The sequence below is a fragment of the Hesperophylax consimilis genome, chromosome 30, assembly GCF_061612785.1.
Source record: "Hesperophylax consimilis isolate HC1 chromosome 30, BYU_Hcon_1.0, whole genome shotgun sequence".
Taxonomy (NCBI): Eukaryota; Metazoa; Arthropoda; class Insecta; order Trichoptera; family Limnephilidae; genus Hesperophylax; species Hesperophylax consimilis.
The window spans coordinates 20497932-20519185 of NC_142865.1; the positions used below are offsets into that span (position 1 = coordinate 20497932).

General features: G+C 35.9%; 1 protein-coding gene across 1 annotated transcript; it reads right to left on the minus strand.

Moving 5' to 3' along the window:
• Positions 1-690: 690 nt before the first annotated feature.
• On the minus strand, positions 691-19557 carry LOC149409742 (serine protease snk-like). Its single transcript, XM_089649486.1, has 8 exons — positions 19350-19557; positions 7805-8032; positions 6900-7033; positions 5495-5607; positions 4281-4436; positions 3670-3787; positions 2511-2630; positions 691-2210 (listed from the first exon to the last, which is right to left on the minus strand). Exons 1-8 carry the CDS (start codon positions 19414-19416, stop codon positions 2046-2048), a joined length of 1101 nt encoding a protein of 366 aa, XP_089505612.1. The 5' UTR covers positions 19417-19557; the 3' UTR covers positions 691-2045.
• Between the last annotated feature and the right edge of the window lie 1697 nt (positions 19558-21254).

The following is a 21254-nucleotide window of genomic DNA, read 5'->3' on the forward strand; positions in this document are numbered from 1 at the left end:
TAATCAGCCCATTAAAATGTTATATTTCCTGTGTTGGAATTAAACTTGATTTATGACAATTCTCTCGTCTGCAACCCACATTATAATATTCATGTACAAGCTATCGAAAGAATACTAAATAAATTCTTATATTTTCTTAAGTTGAACTAAAACACAATTTTAAATGACATGAAAACGCATTGCCAGACTATTTATAGATTATTTCTTGGTATGTTATTACTGAGGTTGTTCAACGCATTGATGTATTATATTTGAAATGCCAGTAGACCAAGGACAGAAATACAGATAGACCAAAGATGCACAATTCATTGTTGAATTGCAGAATTAAAAAATAATTTTTCAATTCTTTTTTCATCGAAAGAAAAGATCATAGACATATATCATTCACAGAACAGATTTACAAACTAACCTGCCTCGTAACATCTACATTAGCGACAACTGCAACTGCTTGAATAAGTTTACATATTATTATAAAACTGAACAACTTTGCCGCTAGATGGCGGTAAGGTCGCCACGAATTAAACTATTATTAATAGGTATTAATAAAACATGATAAATTTATGTGTAATAAAATATCAGTAAATTAAAAAATTTTAAAATCGGTAAATGTTCTGAAAAATTTATTACAATAATTTCAGTTTTGGAATAAAAACAATAAAACAAAAAATTATTATTTCGTAATAATAATTTATTTTTTACCTGTATTTTACGTAATATTTGTATTATTTAATATATGATTTTCGCAATAAATATTCAATAAAAATAATAATTTTTGGCATTCTCAGACTATAAATTTGGCATTCTCAAACTATAAAAATATTACCATTCGTTATTTCGGCTACTGGCATTATACCTAGCTCTCTCATTAAAAATTTAGGCGTATTAGATCTATCAAAAAATTTATATATAAAGACGCAAAAGTCGGTCATTTTGAATACATGTAGGATAACGAAAGATTTTTTAAATATTTATGTTGAGGGATCAGTAGGATTTATAGGCCCTGTTAGGAGTTCTACCGAGCCGAACCCTTTGATATGAAAATATCTGGAGTGAATTATTTTCCCATTTGATCTCTTGTGAGTTGACATGTTGTTCTTGTATTGTTTTGTATTTATTTTGCTTATATAATGCACTTGCATAATGTTGATTGACTAAATGATCATTTGTGGAAAAGTTTGTGGAAGGGTTTAGTTTTTCCTATGGGGAAGATTTAACCCGGACATAAAATCGTATAGCGAAAAAAAGTAATTATTGCATGAAGTAATCAAATCACAAATCATATTAGCTATTCCTCAACGCAAATAGACATATTGTATTTGAAGAGGGAATTTAAGCTCTAATAATAAAATAAGCTAATAACAATAACAAGAAATTAAAACAATAAACTAAATACGAAAAGCGCAAGATTTCACATATCTTCAGCAACGTCACTGTTCATCAGAACCAGCTCGGAATCGAACGGCGCCTGGCGCGAGTCAAATTTTGGCATCCCTTGTCAAAACCATTTTGCACCTTCACTCCGTGATCACTGTAACCAATGATATTTGGATGATTTGTATTTGCGTGCTGCGCCATTTTTATGAAAAATAATCTCGAGGGGGGTGTATAAGGAATGTTAGGAGTGAAATATCATCAGCGCTTTGGCGCCTTGGAAATTCGGCACCTGGAGCGAAATGCTCCAATTGCGCCTGCACAGGGCCGTCCCTGCTGTTCATGGATCTTACAACCTAATGATTACGTAAATAATTCATCTATAATTATTATTAAAATAGTTGAGTGTGAGGTAATTGAAAGCATGGTGGAAGCTGACCTAATGAAACTATTAGGCCACATGACATGAACATCGATTTTTAAGTGCTTGTAGGGAACACCCTGGAGGTCACGAGGTGTGTGCAGAGATCAGTGCGAGGAGTAGAGGAAGTGTGAGGTTATTCGAGGAATGGAGGGATCTATCAGACATACGAGGCCCTCGATTTCACGAGGTGTATGTAGCCACCTTTATAAGCAGTGCTAAGCAGCTTGTTGGATGGATGGAGGGAGCCACCCTAACTATCAGGCCACACGACGCCCTCAATGAGGCCTATGTAGGGGGACACCCTGGAGGTCACGTAATCGCGGCAGTTACCAGCGCGCATGGAGGTGACGGCCACTATCAGATGTGTGCAGCCGACGCGATCTCCATTGTAAATCACCACTGGACCCGTGCCACCCTGAAAACAATTACAAGGGATTATAAACGAAAGTGTAGGAGTCATCCAAGAGTCGTGACTCCGTACTAAATTGGAGAATACATGCTCGGTTGACTTAAAGATGATTCAATTGAAACTTAGTTGAAACATTGTCGATTGTTGTGCGATTACATTTTTTCATATACTTCTTATTGTAAATACTTTAATTTTATGCTAATATTTTTAAAACTAATCAGTTTGATAACTCATTAGGTGTAATTAAGTTCTTATAATCTATGTAAAAGTCCAAATGGGTCTAAAACCAAATGAAATAAAACTTACCACGCATTCTGATGACTTTCTACGGAAACACATCTGCGTGGCTTCGTTGATTCCCCTTGGGAACCACGTGGTTTTCACATCCCTGTTGCAGTCAGCTTGAGGTAGGTGATCCACGGACCACTGCAATCATCATCAGACTATGTTTAGTTGTAGGCATAAGAAATTAAACAGTAGCTACTTTTCAGAAGCTGGTGTCTCAGGGCCGGCCCTATGTGGAATAATTTGGCCCTAATTGGAGCAGTCCGCTCCGCATTATTGATTACAGTGATCAGTGGCGTTTGCGCATTTTGATATATGTGGCTCAGGGCCGGCCCTGGCTATGCTGAAAGTATATACCACTCCGGAACGTAACAGAATACTATTGTATGGCTTTGTTTTGATCCAGACTGATACCCTTTATTTGATTTTATAATTTTTTTAGTCTCCGCAGGTTGTTTCAATGAGGCAGACATGGAATTAAAGTGCTTTGTCTTTGTGTTATATTTATCCTTATGGCAGAAAAAGGAACCTTAGTGAAACCTTACTTATTTCTTATATATACTTAGTAAGCATACTATACTTACATCAAATACAAACTTTTCCATAGAAACTGATAAAAAATATATTAAATTTAGGGTGTAGAGTTGTAAAAAAAAACTGGTTATATACACATTTTAAGGATTTGGATTACAGATAAATATTATGGAGTTTGGATTTGAAGAGTTGAAAGATAACACCTAGAAGCTTGATTTTATGATTGAAGTGTTATGTAAGTTGGAGTCGGCGAAATTATTAGCATGGCTTAGGCCAAATTATTATATTTTAAATTTTTATTTCATTATTTAAATTTTTTATTTAAAACAATATGTATAACACTTTTTTATTTAACAAAATAGGTAGACCAACAAAGCTGTCACATGCCAGCTTGTCTGCAGGATCCACCGAATCAAAATATCTTATCAAATATTACATTTAGTTACAGAAATCACTTATTGCCCATCTCACTGTGTGTGAGACGCCTGTGTTGAGATAGCAATTTACAGGGTGCTTGCTATCTAGGTTTTTCGTTTAGTTGATATTCTTAAAATGACATAATCGGTATTTTTATTGCTTAAAAGTTAAGTATGTTTGATTCGGAATAACGGTCCATAACTAGTGTAAATCATGGTAGTCAACTCACCTTCCTGTACACAGAATTGCTGTCGCCATCGTCCCAGCCTCCCAGGATCAGTCCATCTTTGGGTAAAGGGGTGCCAGTATGCAGGCAAGCTGGAAATACTGTGCTGGAAAAGGTAACCCTGAAATTTTTCGAAGAAAATAAACACTATTATTTTTGAAAACACCTTAATATGCCAGCTTTATTCACGCTGGACGTACCGTAAGGGGCCCGCAGACACTTTCAAGTACAATACTGCTAACCATATACAATTACTATATATAACAATAACCATATCTCAAGTGCCATCCACTGTTGAATTTGAAAACATATTTGAACTCCGCTCTTGCGACCCAAAATACCTGAAAAAACTCTTTATCTTCATGCAGAACAGGCGATCCATTTGATAGATCCCTCTAGGATTGTAGTCCTTTACAGACGTCGAGGTAGGAACACTATCGTTGTCTAAAGAAAATCAATATTCCGGAAATCTAGGAACAAGCGTCATTGATTCCTTGTATCATGCCATATTTAAAATCCCCCCCCCCCCACCTTCATTTATTATTCCATCTATTCTAAATTAGAACATTTTCCAATAAGTGGAAAGTGCTTATAAATAATATTGGGCTACTCACTTCTTATCCAACTGTACCAGAGCAACGCTGTGGTACAGGGTGCCCTCGCTGAACTTGAAGTCGGGATGCGCCTCGCCCCTTCGGACGCCGTAGATGTTAGCGAGCGTCGGCGAGGCGTCACTGCCCGCACCGAGCCCCACGAACTTTGTTTGGTCGCTGCAATACAACTTTCCATCATTATTTTTTGTCGTACCGCCATTTATAATATATATTATATAATGTGATTATAATAAGAATAAAACGATCATGGAGTAAATTTAGCTTATGCAATTATTTGGAACCTTTGATATGGGTAATACAGAAAAGAAAGATATTAAATTTAAATTAGTTAAAAGTCAAGCTAAGTTATTATAGCCTTATTGTAACTATATATTAGTCGATTGAGCTGAGTAACGTTAATAATTTTTATTTTTTATTTTATATTATTGAAACAAACAGTACATGATTTACATAGATGAAACAATATACAGGAATAAGATACTTCATGTTGTGTACCTTTGATATGTTTTCTTGTAATGTCTGCTAAGTGGTATGTTTATTCCTTAATTACCAGGTGACTTGTATAGTTTATAGGTGTGTGTTTGACGTGTGTAATGTATGTGTGAGTGTTTGTGTGTGTGTGTGTCTGTATGTATGCGCATTGAATTCTTTAAATTATTGACATGATGCCACGTTTGAATTTGGGCAGTGAATCCGAAAAAATGTCAATGTTAGAGTTAAGACAAATAATTTTGATAGTTATTATTCTTTAATTATTGTAATTTATGGTTTCAATAGATAGACCAAGTTTATAGTAAAATATCTTAGAAAATAATGTATTGATGTGTGAAAAAAAATTAAATTTGAAATCAAAAATAATGCCAAGATTTCATTGACAGAAGTGAGGTAAAGATTGTTATTTTAGTATTGATAGTTGAAGTGGCAGGAGTTAAGCTTGAAGATTCGACATGAGAATATAAACGTCGCATCACTGCCCTACTCTTCATAGAAAAGCCGCAACTGAGGTGGCTTGGTCTAGTGCTAGTCCAGTGGGCCGCCCTAGACACAGTCGGTGAGGAGAGGCTGGATCTGATGTCTGACAGAATCTGCTCAAGCAGCACAGACAGGGACCCACTATTCTATTGTCTTGTTCACGCCGGTTTCCAAAACCGAAACTGGTTCCAGAGCCACATGTACAGATTAATTGATTATGATTTAACAAAAGATAAACTTACCCCATGCTCTGCAGGCAGAAGGCTCCAGTCAGCACCCACTGGTCACTGATGAGAGATCCCATACATCCCTTGGACCACGCTATCTCATTCAGCGTTCCCGTGCCAAATCTTGCCTGGAATCAAAGCAATTAAACGGAAATATAGTTTGCACATTCTATTGTAGGTCAGTATTCACACCTGTACCAGTACCTCACCACGTGTTGTACGTCTGCATCACAACATAGCATTTCGTACACCCGCTGTACATTGCCATCAAAATCTAATGATAAACTTGGAAATTTAGTCTTGAGTGAAAAAGTTTTGGCCCTAATTTACATTTTGGACAGGCTGCAAGGACACAATGAACTCACCCAGTAGGAATACTCCTTACTAGAGGTCCTTCCACAGGATTATTGCACGTACCCAGGCAAATATGACCGGTCGTTGGCTGAGTTGTCCCACCCAGGTGTGGTGTGTTCAATTTCTCGGCTGACTAAGTCCTCCATCACAACACAATCAACATTTTCCGCTATTATAGCACCCTTTGAGGCAGCCGGATGCGTCCTAACGCGTCCTTCAACCGCTTTGTATTTTTTTAGTATTTTCAAGGGAAATGGGGCAAAATCCCTAAGAAATAATTTTTTAAATCAATCAATCAACATTTTGAATAAACTTAACAACCAGTTATTAGAACTTTTTAATATGTGATTTGAGTGCACAGTGTTCAAAGTGAATAACCAAAAATTTTGCTAAAAAATATTCCAAATTCGCTCGAAATGAACATGAGGATCGGTAACTGTAAGTCAGATGTATTCAACGGAATTCTCGGAAACTCTGAAGGCCCTAGCAAGTGTTTTGCTAAAGCCAGCGTAATTTATTATCCCGACCGTCACTTTTTATTGCGGGCACAATGCACCACTAACTAACACAATCACCAGGAACATGATTAAATGGAGATGAATGATGGACTCGCCGAACGTCACAGCGATGCTGCCGAGGTCTGTTATATATGTATTATATTTTGTTAGCGCTTTATTAGCAGCAGCAGACACATACACTGATGACGAACCTCGTACTGGCGCTGTGGACGCGGTGGATTCTTTCGCTGCAGCAGCTGGTCCAGTTTCTTCACCACCTAGGATTCTTGCTGCAGAGTCTCCATCTTCTATCTTCGTGTCACCTGTTCCTATAATTCATTTTACTTAACTTAACTTCACTTTTTTTTTGTAATATTTATTGTTTTTGTAATACCTGCATCAACTGTAAAGTACCCCTCACAAAAGCGGCGCTATACAAATTGTCCAATAAATAAATACTGTGGTGGTAGCAGGAGTTTTTCAAATATTGTCAGTGGCCGTCTTCCTCCTGATACGAATACAAGGACTAGACCAGATTGACACAGTCTGCAAGGACACAATCAACTTACCCAGTGAGGATACTCCCCGGCCACCAGAGGTCCTTCCGCAGGATTGTTGCGCGTGCCCGGACAGATGTTCCCTCTCTTCCAACGTCCGTTTTCCTCCTGGCACGGGTACAAGGACTCGGCCAGGTTGACACAGTCTGTAAAGATAGAATACAAGTGAACATTGCGCTTCCAAGGTACTTTGCTTTCTACTAAGAACCTGCAAAGATTAAAAAAGTGAATACGGCAAAATGCTGTATTTTGCGGATGTGCGTTGTTCTTTAGACTGTAGCGGCAGCTACTAGTAGGTTCTAGAAATTTAATACATGCAACACGCATCACATTGGAACCTACGAGGAAGACGGCGAATGTACGCTGCATTTACCTATCTAGAAAAATAGTGAAGCAGCCAACCTATCTACTCGCGATTTGTTCTCGAACCAGTTTACTTGTAAACGGCGATATCGAGATATTTGGGTCAGTCTTACAAGAGAGCCAGTTTCATTCAAGCGTGCAGCTACAATTGATGATGGGCGGCCACTCAATTTTATTGAAAGTGCCCACTAAACAAACATCCCTCAATGCAACACTATCTCGAAACAAAACGCATTCATAAATGATTACATACATTTAATCACAGGCACACCACTGGTAGTCCGCTCTCCATCAGGTTGCTTGCATTTGTCCCTAAATATTTTACCGATCTCTTTCACGTACCCAATATGTTCATAGTTCATGTAGTTGCTTCTCGCACTAATTTTATGTACAATTCTTGTTCACAAAGATTGCGTAGTGTAGGGAATGGAGCTTGGTGTTGATGTATTTGTTTTTAGTTATAATAATAATAATTGAACGCTGTAAATTGCTTCTACTTAAATAAAATACAGTAAATTAAATTATAATAAAATAAAATATAATAAAACACTTACAGTCCCACGACTTGAAACCGGTGAGCTGCGCCTTGACTGCCCCCTTGGGCACGGGCGGGCACGAGTTGTACGAGAGGGGTTCGTCACAGCACACGATGGGCACCGTGCCCACGGTGGCGCATACCTGAGGAGGAATACCCTCGTAGGCCGCTTGCAGGACGCCGGAGCAGTTGGAGATGTGCGTGCACACCCCCGACAGACCGCTCTCAGACAGAATACAGCTGTCGCCTGGAAACAAATAATCATTATATTATTACATCAATACAATCCGGAAAGTAAATATTCAGGAATCCAAAGCCTTTAACCGCTAAGCCCCAAGGGTAATGCAGTGAATGTTCAATCAATTAGTTTACTGTTTAATTAGGTTGTCATTTGTTGATACCGGTCGATTAAAGTCCAATCTCCTTCCTATCCACAGAGCATGTGTTTTATAGCCTAACCAAACAGTGCCTGTGTATCTACCAGTCGCTCCGGGATATGAGAATTCTTGGCGGGGGTGTTACATTTGTAACCTGTATTTATATTTCCTGTCCCAATCCAAAATTGAATTGACATTGGACCTTTTAGTTTTACTTAATTCCAATATTCCTGTACTAAAACATACAATGTCAACTCTATTTTTTTTAAATAAAAACATGTAAATATTCTTCCAATAGACAACCACCATCCTCCTCTAACTTTTTTCATCCTTTGCACTAAAGAAGTCAATTGAAAACATACAACTCCTACTTTTAATATCAACTATTGTGATACGATGATTGCCTCCACAAGGTAGACTGGTCATTTCTTAAAGCCGATGATAATAATCAAAATGTGGAATCATTTTATGCTCTGCTGGATGATATTTTTTATTTTTTTTTTATTTATTTTATTAAATACAGTATAATTATTTAAATTTACATTGCCTCCACAAGGTAGACTGGTCATTTCTTAAAGCCGATGATAATAATCAAAATGTGGAATCATTTTATGCTCTGCTGGATGATATTTTTTATTTATTTTATTAAATACAGTATAATTATTTAAATTTACATAGTAAGAACATATTTTAATAAAAAATAACATGTTTACCTTTACAAGAGTCTAAAACTCGTGTGTAAATGAAAAAAAAAACTTAACATACATATGTAAATAGAAGAAAAAAAGAATCATAAAAACATATAAAGTGAAGAGATTAAAGTTTTTTATACAATAATTTATGAAATAATATAGTGAGATATCATCGTCATTCTAATTCGTTAAATCATTTAAGATAGTGAAGTTTATTTTATTTTCAAATTTATTATAATCCGGTTCTAATCTCATCTCTGTCGTTAGTTGATTAAACCACACCACTTCAGTGTACGTGTAATAGTGTTGTGCAAAACTGGTGTGCATTAATGGAGTGCATAAGCGACCCATTGTATTTTGCCTATTGCTCTCGACACGAACCATAGCATGGTGTGACTTCTTATAGAGATCTTTGTGGATTTGAAGCAGCGTATTTTTTGTATATGTATTTTTTAGTGATGGGACTTGAAAATCTTGGAAAAGTCGTGAGGTTGGGAAGTCTGATGGTTTTTTAATTAAAATTTTTATTAACAGCCTTTGAGTGATTTCCAGCGGTAAAAGTGATGATTTGTAAGCTCCCCCCCATGCAACGTACCATACTGTATTATTAAATGGGCTAGAGCGTAGTAAATATTTTTAAGAATTTTTAAGTTAAGTATATTTCTTAGACTAATAAGTATATAAATGAGTTTTCTTAATCTATTTATGATATTGTTTATGTGAGTTTTCCACTTAAGGTGACTATCTTTTATTGCACCTAAATATTTAATTTCATTTTTGTTTCCTATGAATAAACAGTCATTATTTTGGCAAGTTGATCTTTTTGATGTGCAATTTTTTTAATGTATTTTAATATTTAAAGTAATAAAAGGTTTTTTTTGTTTATACTAAAAATAACATAATATGTTTTTTAAATATTTAATGTTAATAAGTTTTTATCAAACCATTCTTTTAACTTATTGATATCATTGTTAGCAACTATTTCAAGTTCATTCAATGAATTTGCTTGAAATATAATTGCAGTGTCATCTGCATATGAAATGAGTTTTCCTGTTAATGGTAATTTAAAGATATTATTAACATATAATATGAATAGAAGAGGGCCCAATATGGTGCCTTGTGGTATTCCAAAGTCACTTGTGTTCGGTTCACTGAGAGTGTCATTTATTTCTAGAGTTCAGGAAACTTTCTATCCACATTTTGGCATTATCTATAATTCCTATTTTGTTAAACTTGTACAGTTATTTTTTGTGACTTATGCTGTCGAACGCTTTCTTTGGGTCTATGAATATTGCAAGAGATTTTTTGCCTTTGTCTAGTTCTTGATATATTTTTGTTGTTAAATCTATGATTGCGTCCTGTGTGCTTATTTTTGCGCGAAATCCAAATTGTTGGTCACTCAATATATTATTAGTTTCAATAAATTTTAGTAGTTGCTTTTTTGCTACCTTTTCAAAATTTTTTGAGATATTTGATAATACTGATATAGGTCGGTAGTTATTAATTTCTTTAGTATCACCTGATTTAAAAATCGGGGAAATAATAGTTTTTTTGTAAATAGATGGAAAAATTCCTTTTTTAAGACTATTATTTATGATATGTGTAATAGGTTTTTTCAAAAAGTTAAGATTTTTTTTCAGAATTTCAACGGTTATCCCATCAAAACCTATTATTTTTTATTTTATCCCACTCATTCATTTTAAGTAGACGGGCTTTCAACTTTCGTCACTCAACTAAAAACTCTGTTTAAAGGGTGTTTCACTTGTCGATTAGCTTTCGATTGTCATTCAACACAAAGTTGATCAACTCAAGTCGCCCTGTCTGAAGGAGTATTATTGGCACTTCACTTTTTTCATTTTACACAAAAATATTTTGATAAAAACCTTGACAAATATTTTTCTAATGCTAAATGTTGTTTTATAGAATTATTTGAAATTTTTGGGAATGTCTAAGTAATTTCTCTCTTACTAGCACTGTGTAATCTCACCGTAATATAAATAAAGAAAGCCTAACTTTAATGAAAGTGTTTGGCTCGGAGTGTATCTTGGTATTTTACAAAAAGACGGGTGTTTTTTTTACATTTTTACATGTTTCCCAGAGGAACCAAACAGCAACAACGGCTTCCAACACCGAAGAGGACCCCAGCCTACATCAGAACAACGCCAAGCGCCGAATGCCGGAAACTCACAACATACATAATGTCATTGCTACACGGCCTCATCAGGGTACGTGGAAGACTGGCCATCTGCTCATCTAAAGCAGAGAAGCTGATCATTCTGATGGAACTTCTCATGGACACCATCAATGGATAAGGAGGCTCTAGAGGTAAAAATCCTAATGTGGAATGCTTGTAGCATCCGAGCAAAGGAGGAATTAATAGAGCTTACCAACATCCTACAGATCGACATCGTTCTTCTCTGCGTGACTCACCTCAAAGAATATCTTCGACTCAGAGTGCTGGGATTCGAGATACACAGGAATGACAGAGCCACTACAACATCAATTCGAGGAGCAGGCGGCACTGCTATACTCACTAGCCAGGGTCTCCAGACAACGAGGTTCCCATCCCAGTACTTGAGAACATGGAAGTCACCGTAAACAGAATGGAGATAAATAACCAGATGCACACGAGTGTCTCGGCATACTGCCCATCAAACAAACACGACATCATGAGAGGAAATCTTAACAAACTACTGGTACAAGGTACGAGAGTACTCATAGGAGGTGATCTAAACTCCAAACATAGAAACTGGAATAATTTCAGAGCTAATAAGAACGGCAATATCATATATAAACACATGGAGCATCACGAATAAAGAATACTCGCACCGGACAGGGCAACACGGCACGATTCAAGCAAGATACAAATATCTATCCACTCTCGATATTGCACTGGCAAAAAACTTAACATTAACTTCTCCCCTGATTACACAGGATCTTCATATCCTATCTAGATAGAAGATCTTCCGACCACCTACCTGTGACATTCTCGATAGGTGGAAATCACGTGAGAATAACAAGGACTCATCTCTATTACAAAAACGCCAATTGGAATAGGTTCAAGAAATTTATTAACGAAAAAATTTATCTAACATCAATATAAATTCATCAAAAATAAGAAAATTAAACCCTCCAAATAGAACTCACTCCTCACATAAAATTCTTGAAAACAGAAAAAATAGATTACGGAGGATACACCACAGTACCCGAGAGAGATACTTCAAAGTAGCAGTAAATTCTCTCGGAAGGGAAATAAAGGAAGAAATCGCAACGTTGAAAAATACTCAGTGGTCAAAGAAAGTGGAATCTCTGAGTAGTCAGGATAATTCAATATGGAGAATGTCCAAGTCCCTGCGACATCAAGATAACAGCATCCCGCCCCTGAAGTGGTCCGAGTCCGCGGTCCTGGCACTCTCGAATGAAGAAAAAGCAAACTTATTGGCTGACAGATTCGAAAAAGCATTTACGACCACAGCCGGAATGGAAGACCCCAGAAACAAACAACCTGGTGGCATAAATGGTGGAAGAACTGAATCAACAAACGCAGACATAAAACTTTGCACCCCGAGAGAAGTGGCCCTTATCATAAAGTGCTTAAAAATAAATAAAGCCCCAGGCGAAGATCAAATAAATAATATCGTGCTAAAACACCTACCGCAGAGAGCAATAATATACCTGCCTACCTCACGCCCACTTCCCTACATCCACTACTACTAACGTTCCACAAGCTAAACAAAGATCGATCGAATCCGTCGAATTATCGCCCTATCAGCTTATTACTAACACTGAGCAAAGTCCTAGAGCAAGACATCCTGAATTTAGGTACCTACCTCATCACGAGCAAAATAATGCATAGTACCTCAGCCTAATTCGCCAGGCGCTAACGTACGCTTTACCGGTAGGAGGAGTAGTTAAGTAAGTAGGAGGCTTGGATTAACATAGCTCACACGTCATATAACAAACTTCCAGTAACAAACCACAAATGCATAAAAATCGCCTATGACACACCACGTGAGAATAACGAAACTTGCCATAGGATGCCCAAACACCTAATCGTGAAGTTCCATGAGAATGACGACAGCGACAGCGAACAACAAGAAGAAGAATATTAATAGTGTATCCTTTTCACGTCATAAACTGTTTTTTCTACCAACTGCTTTTCTTCCTGCAGGTAGATACGCGAGTAAAACACAGATATGTAGGTGCAGGACCACGAAAGCAAAAAGGACGCAGCTCAAAGATGAAAAAATGAAATATTTACATAACGGCATAGTAGAGTAAAAAGTTCAGAACTTTTGTTTTGTCGAACCTTTGTTTTTCTTTTCCCTGTCATTTGTATGAGGTTTTTTTTATCCAGAAAAGAATTTTTCTTCATAAAACACATTAATGCAACGTAAAACCAAGTAAATACAACCATCAGATAGTAATAGCAATAAGGCCAAATGAGCCGCCATACTAGTTAGTTAGAATGAAACATGAAAGGGTATTGTTATAAGACCTAGCTAGTTAGAGGATTACGAAAAAATCCATAAAATCAAAAAAAAAAAATTATTCTAAGCCTGAACCCGACTAAAATCCTACATAATATGTTATATAGGACCTATGTCATATTTGCGTTAACTGTGTGGGGTATTTTAAGGTAATAAAGGAGAGGAAGTTCTGGGAAGGAAAAAGTATGAGGGGTGGGTAGGAATCTAGGGATCAGTGTTTCCGGGGAGGCGAATGATCCTCTCGTCTTACTGCGACACAAGGCGATGAGTCAAGAGAGACCAGTTGGAGAAGTCTCCCTAAACCAGCCTTTCCCGATCCGGCCTGCCACGCAGCTGGTGGCAGGGGCATCCTGAACACACGATTATTATGAAATTCGCCCATTTAAATAAAATTGTATATAATGTCACCTTCCCTCTCTCCATAATTTTAAATGATGGCCTAGAACAGGGGTGGGAAACCTGCGGCTTGCGAGCCACATGCGGCTCTTTGGATGTGAAGCTGCGGCTCTTTAGTTCCATACGCAAATATTATTTATTTTATCAAAAAAATACAGTGTGTGGCAAGCCTACGCACGACGGAAGTGAAACTTTTAGTATTCTTCTTTCTCTCTTTTCATTTCATTCTCTCTTTTTTTCTGTCTATTGACATATTTATAAGTAGCATGTGATAAAAAAAATAAAAAGTTATAAAAATATGAGATTCGAACCCGGGTCCTGCATAACGAGTGTCAAACGCTCTGCCTCTAGACCGCGAGGAGAGGTATCTCGCGCGACGAGAACCGCGTATACAACGTGTACTCCTCAATTGACTTGTCCCGCGCAAATTTTCGTTTTCAAGCACGGCAAATGAATAATATCACATAAGGTCTCGTTTACGCTTTATATAGGGTCGAATCGAAGATATATCGGCAGTGTGAAGTCATATCTGTCGTTTTTCAAAATATTTCGTATATTTGTCCGTTTTGGAAAAGATCTATCGTGTTTTAACAGTCTCATACCCGTATGGAGTCTGAATTTTAAAAACATTTCAAAATTTTGAAAAACTCACTTACGGCTGTGTTTTTTACTAAAAAAACTTGTCACGCACGTCTGCGAGGGTAATTAGTCGCGTTATCGGCCTTGATTAGTAATTTTAATGATTCAAAATAAAAATAATTAATCATTATACCGAGCGACTCTACCGGCTCGATTTGTAAGCTATATTTCGACCAAAATATCATATAGGTACCGACCGTTACTTCTAGCCAATTACTCGAGTGAACACCTGCCGGTCTAGAGTCTCACTAAATGGATTTAGATATTTCGGGAGACTCTCGGTTAAAATTAACAAATTTATGTAATTTTTTACTAAATTATTACAAATCCTGTAGATATCTTCTTATATGTATGCCTGACAAAGTCGCAGCACGAGAGCATTTTATCACTTTTCCTCGTATTAAAAAAATCACAAAAAGAAAAAAAAAATAGTTAAAGCGGGGATCGAACCTCGGTTCTTCACGACGACAGTCAGGCGCTCTGCCTCTAGACCGCGAAGCTTGAGTTTGGAGAGTGACCTAAACTAGGTATATAATATTAGCTAGGCTCCTATAGCGAAATGATCACGGTTTTTCGTGACGGTCATGAGTCGGTTTTACTCCGGTCTTCGAAAATGCATGACGCGCGTAAAGAAGTTTCACTCCAAAAACATTTAAAAATCGTTCTGAATCGATGAACGAGGATTAGGCGCCATTTTTATCTCTCATCCACTTGTACTCGCTTTTCACCGCACCCCTCCCCCGTAACACTCGTCGTCACTGTTGTTAGTCGATCGGAAGCTCTCGAATAATGCCGTCGAAGGATGTTTCTATGTAGGTTTTAATTCGCTTTCGACGCAAGACACTCCGACCTCCTTCTTCACACAAAATTGCGATGTCTTTCCAAAGGTAAGGCGTTGAAACGTTTTGCTTTGTGCTTGAATGAAATAAATACATTCCTCAAGGAAAAGGGCATTAATCACCCTGAATTACAGAACGAAAAATGGTTGCAAAAATTTTAATTATGGTGGATATCACAGCGAAATTAAATGAGCTGAATCTAAAACTACAAGGAAAGGGAAACCCAGCCTATGTTTTGGTAGAAGAATTGGTTTGTTTCGAAGAAAAATGATTTATTTTTCAGAAGATATTCAGAGCGGTAAATCAGTTCATTTTCAATTTCTAAAGCAATATCGCGATAAAATCAGTGCAACTGTTGACACGAATTACTTCAGCACAGTTATAAACAAAATTAAAGATGAATTTGCTGACAGATTTCAGCAATTCAAAACCAACAAGAGCACTCTAGCATTCATAGTAAATCCTCTCAAGAATGTTATCCTTCAAATGTGGATTACATGACTATCTTAGATCATATGACGTACGTCGTGATTACTTAAAGATTGATACATTTAAAACTAGAAGGCAATTGACTGATCTCATATGTTTACATAAAATTATCCACGGTCAACTTGACACTACATTGTGTCTTAGCAATATTAAAATAAATGTCCCCAATTCGCATTGTTTAAGACGCCATAATATTTTTCACCTGAATACATTTATAAATAATATCGCCTAATTTAGCCCTCTGACCCAGATGTGTCGACTATATAACAAGATAGAGTGTGCTGAAATAGATATTTTTGTCGATAATTTGTACGGATTCAGAAAAAAAGTTCTGGCGCTTTTAAAAAATATTAGCTAATTCATTGTGTCAATTTTCTCTCTATGCATACCTCTCGTATTTCTTATGCCTCTTACCACGTGTAATAATGTATAATGTAATGTGTTACTTGAGCGAGCTTGTATATGATTGTGTATTTTATTTTTATTGGTTGATGTTTTGTTTTCTAATTGTATGTATCTGTATTTAATAAATAAATATAAATATAAAATAGGGATAAATGATGGTTTATCGCACTTCATGATTTCTATCACGCTCGAAAGTAGTGTAGAAGAATAATATGTGGCTTAACGAAACCACCTCCGATTCGGTCACAGCAAAGTTGCCAAGCGTGGATGTATGCTTCACAAACAGGTCTAAAGAACTCTGAACTTTATGAATGTGGACTTGTTTCATTATCGAATGTGTTTTGTAAAACCTTTTTAGGGAATGTTTCTTTTCTCTGGTTTTATATAGAATAGTCCTAAAAGTATAATTTTGCTGTTCTCAATGAGTGACTTAGTGCATTAGCACTTTTAATACTAAAACATAAATATAAGCTTATAATTTTTTTTGGTTATTTCGAGAAAATATAAGATACAATAACTCAACACTAGAATATTTCATTATTATAAATAGAATTGTAATATTTTACATCAAAACTTTGAAAAACAACTAACAACTTTCTAAAACTGCGAGATGTTTATTATTAGTTCTACGAATTTGTAAATGTTTGTTTGTATCGTCTCCTGTAAATTTTCCGTTTATTATCTCGAGGGGTTTTACTAAACCACAGTTGAACATTAACATATGGAAGGTGAGTGAGACTAATTTTTAAATAATTATTACTATTAACTCGCAAAAAATTTGCAAAGACGCTTCTAAAACCACGAAAAATTGATGCATTTTGTTATATACAGACTTGGTGGTACTGTGAGGATCTCAATAATTATACGCGTGTGCGGATAGAATGTTTATTAACACTTTAGAACGGATTGTCTACTACTATCTTCTTAGCTGTCAGTTGGGAAAAGAGAGCGAGCAGATGCATCCATCATCTTTTATACGTCGATCTGTCATCTCGCTCTTACACATTCAAAAAGCAGGCGTACCACCTAAAACCTTTCTTACACATTTAATGGCCTATATTTTATGATTTAATACACAAATAAATAAAGCAGCACATCCTATACAAGATTTTTGCAATATCATTTGTGAAGAATTTTTTTTTAGTTTGGTAAGAAAAAGTTCGCGTTCTTCGTTCTTCTTAAATTGGTTAGGTTAGGTTGCACAACACAAATTTGTTTGTAGCTCATTGCATTCAATGTGCAATATTTATTTGATATAACTATTTGCATGGCGATTGTACATTATTTATAATGTTTGATGCATATATTAATATATGAATTATGTTGTTTGTATTTCAAATAAAAATACAAACATATCAATAAGGTTGCAAAGGTTATCTTTGATACTATTTTTAATTTTCGTCCATCGCAATACTTGACAGGGACTCGGGTTTTACGGTCAACATTATTATCAACAATGATAAATAATATATTATAACAATTAGGTTCCCACAGTGGAATTATCTAAATTTAAAATAAAAACTGCATTTAGAATACGTATAAGCCGAAAATAAAATAAAAAGATTTATTTTGAAACATTTTAATAACGGAAACAATATTGTTATATTTATGTAGTAACTTTTCTCCCACAATGTTGACATGTTTAGCAATAACCATCAGAAATATCAAAACAGAAGTTACTTATGCAAGAGATAATAAATTAATTCTTGAGTTTGGAATTAATCGGGAGCATCTTCCATCCTTATCTGATGACAAGGGCGACAATAAACACATTTACTTCATATTATTATTATTTGTAGAATAACTGCCGACGCCCAAGTCCTATAATATTCCTCCTCCTCGGCTTTTATGCCCTAATTAGGTTAATAATACAATAAAACTTCATCTCTCAGCAACTTTAGCATTATATTATCCATATCCATCATTTTAGTACTTTTTTACAATTAAATATAAATAAATAAACTTCCTCCTTTTCTTTCTGTCAGCAGTAATCACGGGACGTGTATTATTATAATCGTTTCTAATCAATATGGCACATATCTAGCATCGGATTTATATCCGAAAAGTACCAGCCTACCTGTCATAAATCATGAAGATTACTTCCCCCAGCTTCGTTTTAAAAATTGTTAATTCGGAGCTCGACCGCTGCAAGCTCCTAGGCAATATAACAGTACCCCCTCGACAGTGACACGCTGGGCTTAAGGCACTTTTTCACCGTTCACCCACACATTATAAAGCAAAGTTGCCAATTCCTCGCTTACAAAGTAACAAACGAATATACAAAATGATGTCCACATTTTTATAACAAAACAAATTCGATGTTTAAAAACCTCCCTAAACTATTTATAACATTTTTTTCTGAAAATTTTAGATTATTATCATTTACAGTTTATAAATAATAAACCTTTGTAAAAATTTGATTCATATTTGATTCATTTTTGTACCCCATAGCAAAACCATGTGTGTTCATAGAAGTAAATAAATAAATAATGAAACAATAATATTTATTTAGTGACATCAAACTGTCAGATCTTTAGTTTTGGTCGCTGTGATATAAATGAATAACGCGAGGCTTGAGGCAAATCATAAGTTCAACAGGCACGAAGGAAAGGAGATGACAAAGAGGATGGTTGAAAAATGTTTGGCTAGTCAGACCTAATAACTAAACACTTTTATTAATATAATTTAGGTATACGTCATACAATAGTTCGCTTTATGCACTGATAATTATTCTTGTAATCTTGTAACACAATTTTTTAAGACATTACCCGTAGAGTCTATGTGTTTCGGAACAGTTCATATGATCTCGTAGAAATCGTTGTCTCCCTTACTCTCATAATTAGAAATACGATCTTAGAAACAGAAAACACCACGCTTTATGTTCGAATAGAATTTAACCACTAAGAATTCAAATGTACGTACACTTCCACAAAACCAAAGGTTTCGACTGCTATTTAAGAAAAAAGTGAAATTTTGTGATTTTTTTTTTGATTATTTTTACATGGGACGACAATTTGCAAAATATGTATTTTTTCATTACCAGTTATTTTAGTTCAGTGCCTGAAGGGTTAAACAACCAAGAGAAGAGACTGAAAATGTCAATGATTCTCCGGGAGGATATCCAGAAAAAGAACTACAATACTTCTGATTCCGTTCAGACAAAATTCTCAGAAAACATTTCGCAAGTAAAACAGTTGAATACCGTGATTTTTCAAGGGTAACAAGTTTTAGTTTTACCTTCTGGGTTTTGTCCTGCTACTACAGCACACAGCATGAATAGTACAAACACGACACGATGCGACATTATGTTTTTCTGTAAAACACCTCCGGGCAGTAACGACGAACTAAACACACAACACCTCGCCGGGCACCCGTCACCGGTCAACAGTCATCCGTCGCCAGCATAAATAAAGCACTCACGTCGCCAACACACAAGTAGTTATTCGTAATGCTGTTGGAAGATTATAAGTCAGTGATGGTATACGCTAAATTTCCCTAGATTTTAGAATGGATTTGTGTGGAGTATTGCTCACTTAGTACTGGATTGCTCGTTTTTTTCGAATCCGTGGGCGGGGGGTTGCTAGAGAATTTCTGAGAAGAATAATTCCCCAAAATTAAAAAAATGCAATTCCGAAGAATGATTCCCCACAATAATTATTCGGAGGGGGTGGCTAAAGAATTTCAGGAAAAAAAAATTCACACGTTTTTCCCCATTGTGTCCTCTGAAGCATTTCGGATAATGTTTCAAAATTTTCTCAGAATATATCAAAATTTTCCTAGAATAATCAATATTTCCCCAGAATTTGGCAGAATTTCGTCATCAAATTCAAAATTTCCACATTATTTGCTTTTAGTGTTTTCCCTAGATCTAACTTTCCTAGATCTCCAAGAAAATTTACCAAGACATCACATCACTGGTACAAGTACAAGAGTTACTAATCCACTTGACAATACTTCTACAAAACACAGATTTACTTCAGCAGTTCGAATCGGGGGTTGGTTCTAAAGCTGTAAAAATTCAGATTAAATTAAATAAAAAATATTACTTTATCAAATTAATTATAGTACATTTTTTATGAGAATCCACACAAGAGTTCCAATTGCTCCCAACCGTCTGAAGCCATTGAGGCTACGGAATCCCCAATTAAGGTATGTTGTGAGGTAGAAGATAGAGGGGAGGGGAAGGAGAAGGGGTAGATGAAGGTGGGGAAGTACCTGGCTATTCAGATCTAGTCACCAAACACGGTCAAAGCCATATAGGCGCGTTTCACTTCTGAATGGTGGTTTTAAACCAGGACGATACTGAAAGTTTTTATTATTATAATCTGTAAAATTGGTACCTACCTAAGATCATAAAATTATTTTATCTTTATTGATACCGGTAAATAACGAAAGCATTCCTGGAACTCTGGATTTTGAAACCAATATAGAATTTATTCGTCATTCGTTAAAAATTATAACTTGCGGATAAAATGAGAACCTTCGACCGAATATTTTTTGTATTCACAATATCTACATTATCGACACCCCGACTGCGTGTACTTGCAGGTGCAGGTATTACATGGGTTCGAGTGAATTGAGTAAAACCGAACAACTTCACCGCTAGATGGCGGTAACATTTTATTTTTATTTTTTTAATGTATTGATACGTTAAAATAATCTTTGCATAAAAACCACGTGTCAATGTGTTCGTGCACGCTAATCTCCGAAACTGTCCAACCGATTTCAACGAAATTTTGTGATTGTGCATGGTTGGTTTCAGCTTAAAATATAGGATAGTTTTGGACAAAAAAAATTTTTTTTCAACGATTTTTTTTTCAGATTTTTCGTCCAACAATACATACAACCACAAAATTTAACTTCCCTACAAGACGGTCTGTGGCAGGAAAACGTCTTATATTATAAAATGCATTCCAAGTACTTGAGTTACCGAGTACCGAGGAATACTTAACGCAATAATCCCAATCCCCCGTATATGCGCGCAATATAACACGCAATTTAATAATATCGATATTCTTAATAATACTCTTGTGAAATACCGAAACGAAGTCAAGCGCACGACCACAAATATTAATTAAATTAATGCACAGTTATAGAAAAGGTACAACATGAGCGTCTCCTGTCCCCATCCCATCTTCCTCT

Bases quoted from the DNA above. Each gene is read 5' to 3' on its own strand.
- LOC149409742 (XM_089649486.1), bottom strand. From the start codon at position 19,416: ATGTCGCATCGTGTCGTGTTTGTACTATTCATGCTGTGTGCTGTAGTA. The intron at 8,033-19,349 runs GTAAAACTAAAA...ATTTGTTTCCAG, and splicing joins AGCAGGACAAAACCCAGAAG to GCGACAGCTGTATTCTGTCT. The intron at 3,788-4,280 runs GTGAGTAGCCCA...GAAAAATTTCAG, and splicing joins CTGGTACAGTTGGATAAGAA to GGTTACCTTTTCCAGCACAG.